At 54.5% G+C, this 7348-nt stretch overlaps 1 protein-coding gene across 1 annotated transcript in view; it reads right to left on the bottom strand.

Moving 5' to 3' along the window:
- Positions 1-7348, bottom strand: part of MAP2K2 (mitogen-activated protein kinase kinase 2) — a 35952-nt gene that overhangs the window by 13921 nt on the left and 14683 nt on the right. The window contains exon 3 of the mRNA XM_017847153.1: positions 5510-5863. Coding sequence (XP_017702642.1) covers positions 5510-5863 — 354 coding nt within the window. The remainder of the gene's footprint in view (positions 1-5509; positions 5864-7348) is intronic.

Below are 7348 nucleotides of genomic sequence, written 5' to 3'. Positions count from 1 at the left end.
CGCAGCCAACGCAACCCTAAAACCCTAAAACCCCTGCTCCCCAGCACAGCTCCTTCAGTCTCCATTTCTTATAGGGTCACAATCAATGTTTGTTGCGTGAGGAAATTCAAAAGCCTTTCCCAGGAGGTGAGGGCAGGCGGAGTGCTGGGCTGCAAGCCTCACGAGCTGGCGGAAGACGCCTCACAGGAGCTCTCTCCGCAGGCGCCTTTCTTCACTGTGACCTCGGGACCAGGTCCCTCTCTGGGGTGGGGCCGGTGTGGGCACTGCAGGGTGCTGAGCAGCGTCCCTGACCTCCACCCACTCCATGCCAGGAGCACCCCGCAGACGTGATAACCACACACGTCCCCAGACAGCGCCAGGTGTCTCCTGGGAGGGAGAACTGCCCCTAGTTGAGAAGGGCTGGTCTCCAGCTATAAAGACCAACGTCTGGCAGGACAAACAATTTGTCTGAGTCACAGACACAGGATGTGGTGCAGAGGGTATTGCAGCTGTGTACTGCTGGCTCCAAATCTCACTCTGTGCATGACCATACACTTCTACCGTGTGTGTGTGTGTGTGTGTGTGTGGGTGATGTTTCAAATGGTCTTGTAACTGTACTTTTGTTACACAGGTAGTAGGCGAACACATTTTTCTTGTAAAAAATTCAAACGAAGATAAAAAACCCGGATGCCCCATCACTTCCACCATTCTCCCCTCAAGCGTGACTCAGATTGTTCCAGATCTTTTCTCTTCTCTTTCTCTCTGTGAGACAGGGGTTGCCCAGATGGCAGCATAGTGGTGTGATCTTGGCTCACTGCAGCCTGGACCTCCTGGGTTTAGGCAATCCTCCCACCTCAGCCTTCCAAGTAGCTGGGACTACAGGCATGACATCAAGTCCTGCCAATTTTTTGTAGAGACTGGGGTTCCTCAAGTTGCCCAGGCTGCTCTCAAACTCCTGGGCTCAAGAGGTCCTCTTGCTTCCGCCTCCCAAAATGCTGGGATTACAGGAGTGAGCACCTGGCCCCCAGATTGGACTGTGTATTTAGAAATACAGACTCAGGACTCACTCCGCTGCCCAGGCTGTAGAGCAGCGGTTCAATCACAGCTCACTGCAGCCTCGACCTACTGGGCTCACGTGATTCTCCCAAAGCGCTGGGATTAAAGGCATGCTTGCCCAGCCGGAGTTTAAAATAACATCGAAATGGGCTCATGTCTGTAATCCCAGCACTCTGGGAGGCCGAGGCAGGAGGGTCACTTGTGGGCAGGAGTTCAAGACCAGCCTGGGCAACATGGAGAGACCCCATCTCTACAAAAATAAGCAAATAAATTCGCTGTGCATGGTGGCTCGTGCCCGTGGTCCCAAGTACTCGGGAGGTGAGGTGGGGGGATGGTACCAGTGTACTCCAGTCTGGGCGACTCAGCGAGACCCTGACTTGAAAAGCCAGTAAGTAAATGAACGGGCCAATGCTGCGTTTATTTTCTTTTTCTTTTATTTTGAGGCGGAGTCTCGCTCTGTCGCCAGGCTGGAGAGCAGTGGCCGGACCTCTGCTCGCTGCAGGCTCCGCCTCCCGGGTTCGTGTGACTCTCCTGCCTCAGCCTCCCGAGCAGCTGGGACTACAGGCGTGCGCCGCCGTGCCCAGCTAATTTTGTATTTTTAGTATAGATGGGGTTTCACCACGTTGGCCAGGATGGTCTCAAATTCTTGACCTCGTGATCCGCCTGCCCTGGCCTCCCAAAGTGCTGAGATTACAAGCATGAGCCACAGCACCCGGCCCATGCAATGTTTATTCTCTACAACCACCCCTGCACTACATGAGTAGCGTTGTATTTGGGGATACCACCATTCAGCACACCCTTGTGGATTTCACTTGGCCACTGCAAAGTGGCCAAATACCATTCTTTAATCACTCCCTTACTGATGGACACGTCCAGTTTCCATAACTGCAGAACAACATGGGCATTCTTCAGCAGATTTCACCAGACCCTGAGAAAGGCCAGGGGGTACCTCTATGAGGTCCATAAGTCACTGGCTCTCCTCTCCCATCCCATGAGGTCCCAGTGTCCGCTGGGTTCTTGCCCCGAGTTATCCAGCAATAGGTTCAGGCCCAAGGGAAGCAGCCAGCCCCACTGTTCCTAAGCTCCAGTCACCAACAAGTGCTGGCCATTTTATATAAATACATGACTGGGCGCGCTGGCTCACCCCTGTAATCTCAGCACTTTGGGAGGCCGAGGCGGGAGAATCGTTTGAGCCCAGGAATTCAAGATCAGCCTGGGCAACATAGTGAGATCCCATATCTACAAAAAACTTAAAAAACTACTTGAGCGTGCTAGTGCACCTGTAGTCCCAGCTACTTGGAAGGCTGAGGCAGGAGGATCGTTTGAGCCCAAGAGGTGCAGGCTGCAGTGAGCTAGGATCATGCCACTGCACTCCAGCCTGGGTGACAGAGAGAGACCTTGTACCCCCTTACCCCCCAAATAAAAGAAAATAAAGATGACATAGAAATATGGGGAAATTGCATAGAAATACAGGGAAATGGCCGCAGGACACGGATGCAACACCCCGTGCATGCCAGGTGCCATCCTGGGGAGAGCTCACATAGTCCTCACCCCAGCAGGGACTACCACCTCCCTCGGCTTCGCAGCAGAAGCAGCGAGTCCTGTCCTGAACTCGTGGGGAGAGTGAGCAGTGGGGCCGAGACCTCATCCGGACGCCCACCCTCAGCCCTGGTGCTAAGCTGCCCCTCTGCCTCACTGGGGTGGCCTGGAAGGGAATGAATCAGGTGCTGGGCAGGCCCTGCCGTGGAAACCTACAGGCACTTGGGTGAATTCCGAGGGCATCGTTCAGCATGGAGAGTATTCACAGGGCCGGCGAGGGTGGCAGGGATGGCCCCCTTGGATGGCTTTACTTCCTAGGATGCTGCTCTGTCAGGGTTCACCCAATGCTTTAAAATCAACATGCTCCACACTGTTTTTTTTAGTTCTTTTTTTTTTTTTTGATACGGAGTCTGGCTGTCACCCAGGCTGGAGTGCAGTGGCACGATCTCAGCTCACTGCAAGCTCTGCCTCCCGGGTTCACGCCATTCTCCTGCCTCAGCCTCCCGAGTAGCTGGGACTACAGGCGCCCGCCACCTTGCCCGGCTAATTTTTTTTGTATTTTTTTTTTTTAGTAGACACGGGGTTTTACCGTGTTAGCCAGGATGGTCTCGATCTCCTGACCTCGTGATCCGCCCGCCTCAGCCTCCCAAAGTGCTGGGATGACAAGCATGAGCCACCGCACCTGGCCGACGTTTTCTCTGAGACAGAGTCTTGCTCTGTCGCCCAGGCTGGAGCGCAGTGGCGCGATCAGCTCACGGCAAGCTCTGCCTCCAGCGTTCAACCGACTCTTGTCTGGAGTAGCTGGGATTACAGGCGTGCACACCACACCTGGCTAATTTCTGTACTTTCGTAGAGACAGGGCTTCACTACATTGCCCAGGCTACTCTTGGACTCCTGAGCTTAAGTGATTCACCCACCTCAGCCTCCTAAAGTGCTGGGATTATAGGCGTGGGACACATTTTTTTTTTTTTTTTTTTTGAGATGGAGCCTCACTCTGCTGTTGGAGTACAGTGGTGCGATCTTGGCTCACTGCAACCTCCGCCTCCCAGGTTCAAGCTATTCTCCTGTCTCAGCCTCCCGAGTAGCTGGGATTACAGGCACTCGCCACCGTGCCTGGCTAATTTTGTATTTTAGTAGAGACGGGGTTTCACCATGTTGGCCAGGCTGGTCTTGAAGTCCTGACCTCAGGTGATCCTCCCACCTTGGCCTCCTAAAGTGCTGGGATTACAAGTGTGAGCCACCATCCCTGGCTAGACAAACTTGGACTTTTAAAGAATGCATCCCATAAACACAGACAGCATGGCCTGTGTCTCCCTCTTGCAGCTTGGTGGTCTGTGTGGTGTCCCCTGGGGTGCCAGCACCCACTCGGGGAACCCCCATTTTAAATTCACCAAGAACAGAGGTTGGAGGAGGGTTGCCATGCTCTCCCCTTTCCGCATGGGAAGCAGGGGTCTTGAGAGCTCAGTCAGCCACATGAGGGGAGGACAGACAGAACTCCTGAGTAGAGAGGGTGCCTGCTGGGCGCGAGGAGGGGGAAGATGAGGAAGACGAGGAGGAATGGGGAGCACTACATGACAGAGGGGCCACCTCAGACCACAAAGCGCTTCCTCATCCTTTCCTCGCCCTTTGATGCCGCCGGCACCGTGACTCTGTGAGCAGCGGGGCAGACGCCAGGTCTCCCCTGCTGGCGGGAAAGGGGTTCCAAGGCAGGTGCTGCCTTGCCCGAGTCACATGGCTATGTGGGGGCCTTGCTCAAATTCACTTCCTGCCTTCATTACAAAACTGTCAAAGGGGATCGCATGTTTGCAGGGTGTCACCCAAGCATTCTGGTTTTGCAAAGGATGCCGTGTGGCGGGTAGTCTGATACCTGATGAACTTGGTGTAGCGGGGTCGGCAGCATTTCCTCTGGGGTTTTGAGCTCTGGCCACTTCTCCTTTTGTTCCACCCAATCTTACCCACTTCTGGGCTTCAAGGCCAGAGAGTCTTAACAAGGGGGCGCATCAGAGTCAATGGAGGGGGTGCCTGTGCCCCCCGAGAGACTGTGATCCCAAAGATCTGAGCTGGGGAGGCACAGGCCCGCCTTGACAAGCTCAGACTGCCACACCTTCCTGAGAAGGCCATTTAAAAACAGTCATCAGCTTAGTTTTGTTTTGAGACAGCGTCTCGCTCTGCTGCCCAGGCTGGAGTGTAGTGGCGTGACCAAAGCTCACTGTAGCCTCAACCTCCCGGGCTCAAGGATCTTCCCGCCTCAGCCGCTCATGTAGCTGGCGCTACTTTTATCCCCATTTTTAAATGTTGTTAAAAATCTTAAAACAGGCATGTGACACCACACTCACCTAATATTTTCAATTATAGGGTTGGTTTCTCACCGCCCAGGCTGGTCTCGAACTCCTGGACTTAAAAGATCCTGATTACAGGCATGAGCCACCGTGCCCGGCCTGATAGTGATCAATTTTCAATCGTATCTGCCCTGGAACCCACATAGCTTAACCTCACAGGTTTGCCTGCGAGTCAGTGCCTTGTTACTTGAGATGGGGCAGAGACTGGAAACAACCTACGTGACCCCCAAAATGGGAGTGTTTTCCTGCTCTGCTGTTGTAACGATACCCGGGATACAGCAAGAGAAAAAGCACAGCTGGGAGGAAGGCATGAGTGCTTAAAAAACAAAATCATTGGCCGGGCGTGGCGGCTCATGCCTGTCATCCCAGTACTTTGGGAGGTCGAGGCAGGTGGATCACTTGAGGTCAGGAGTTTGAGACCAGCCTGGCCAACATGGTGAAACCCCGTCTCTACTAAAAATACAAAAATTAGCCGGGCATGGTGGCGGGCGCCTGTAGTCCCAGCTACTCAGGAGGCTGAGTCAGGAGAATGGCTTGAACCCGGGAGGTGGAGGTTGCAGTGAGCCGAGATTGCGGCACTACTAGAGTCCAGCCTGGGCGACAGAGTCAGACTGCCTCTCAAAAAACACAAAAAGAAAACAAAACAAAACCAAAGCATCTATATACACACCTGTATGGCATCTCCTGGGAGCCGGCGCACTGCTGCCTCTGAGGAAAGGGGCCGTGAGGGGGAGCCTTCCTTCTCCCCAACATGCTCTATTCCAGGGAGGCCCTGCCCCTGCCTCTGTCCTGGACGCACTCACCATGTGCTCCATGCAGATGCTGATCTCCCCGTCGCTGTAGAAGGCCCCGTAGAAGCCCACGATGTATGGCGAGTTGCACTCATGCAGGACCTGCAGCTCGCGGATGATCTGGTTCCGGATGGCCGGCTTGATCTCAAGGTGGATCAGCTGCCGGGGAGAGGGGGGAGACCGGCTTGGAGGCGCCCGAAAATGGGATGAGCGCATTTGGGGCCTCTGCTCTGCAGGCATTCACAACAGTGGTCAAGACCAACTCAGCCCCCGCTCCGCAATTCCACCCCTAGATGTCCGCCTAGGTGAAGTGGACACGTGCGTCTGCACAGAAACGTGTCCACAAGTGCTTATAGCGCCAGGATTCACAGCAGGCAAGGGTGGGAAGAGCCCAGGTGCCCACCCAGGGCAGAGCAGGCCAGCCCAGCGCAGCCCATCCCCCACCGAAACAGGACTCAGCCATAAAAAGGAACCAGGCCTTGACCCCGGCCACAGCGTGGAGGGACCCTGAGGGTGTCACACTTAGTGCGAGATGCCAGACACAAAAGGCCACACCGTATGTGATCCCATTTCTATGAACTGTCCAGGACAGGCTGATCCAGGGACAGGAAGGGGATGCATGGGTGCCAGGAGCTGGAGGAGGGGATGGGGGTGACTGCTGATGAGGACAGGGTTCTTTTTGGGGTGACGGAATCCTGTAAAATTGACTGTGATGATGAGGACAATGTCACGAATACACTACAATCCACTGAGTCACACACTTTCAAAGGGGACACTGTAAGGTGTGTGAATTACACCTCAACAAACCTGTTTTCAAAAAAGACCAATGAAGCAAATACCTCATTCCCACTCAGTTGTAGTGGGAGCTGTGTGAAAGCGTTTTCCCCATCAAATCAGACTTGGACAAAGTGCTCACCTGTCCCAGGAAGGAGGCAGGGCAATGGCTCCCCTCCAGCCCTCTCCCTGCTTGGGGTGGGTCTATCTCGAGCCCCTTCCCACCCTCAAGCTGGAGACACCCCGTGGAGATGTTAGGCACACAGAGCCGCGGACGCCCCTGAGGATTCTCCCTCTCCTTCCACTCAATTTCAAGACGGCAGGGGAAATCGTCATCAAATTGACCCTGGTGCCACTTTAAAAAGGCAAGAAGCCAAAGATCCGCTCAAGAGATCAGAAAGGAGGCCGGGCGCGGTGGCTCAAGCCTGTAATCCCAGCACTTTGGGAGGCCGAGACGGGTGGATCACGAGGTCAGGAGATCGAGACCATCCTGGCTAACACGGTGAAACCCCGTCTCTACTAAAACTACAAAAAACTAGCCGGGCGAGGTGGCGGCGCCTGTAGTCCCAGCTACTCGGGAGGCTGAGGCAGGAGAATGGCGTGAACCCGGGAGGCGGAGCTTGCAGTGAGCTGAGATCCGGCCACTGCACTCCAGCCTGGGCGACAGAGCGAGACTCCGTCTCAAAAAAAAAAAAAAAAAAAAAAAAAAAAAAGAAAAAAAAGGGGCCTGGTGTGGTGGCTCACACCTGAAATCCCAGCACTCTGGGGGGCTGACGCGGGTGGACTGCTTGAGGTCAAGAGTTTGAGACCAGCCTAACATGGTGAAACCCCGTCGCTACTAAAATACAAAACTTGGCCAGGTGTGGTGGC

This window comes from Rhinopithecus bieti, unplaced genomic scaffold, assembly GCF_001698545.2.
Source record: "Rhinopithecus bieti isolate Rb0 unplaced genomic scaffold, ASM169854v2 scaffold_28055, whole genome shotgun sequence".
In the NCBI taxonomy this organism is placed as follows: domain Eukaryota; kingdom Metazoa; phylum Chordata; class Mammalia; order Primates; family Cercopithecidae; genus Rhinopithecus; species Rhinopithecus bieti.
Note: the sequence above shows the minus strand (reverse complement) of the source record. Positions and strands in the feature narration are given on the sequence as shown.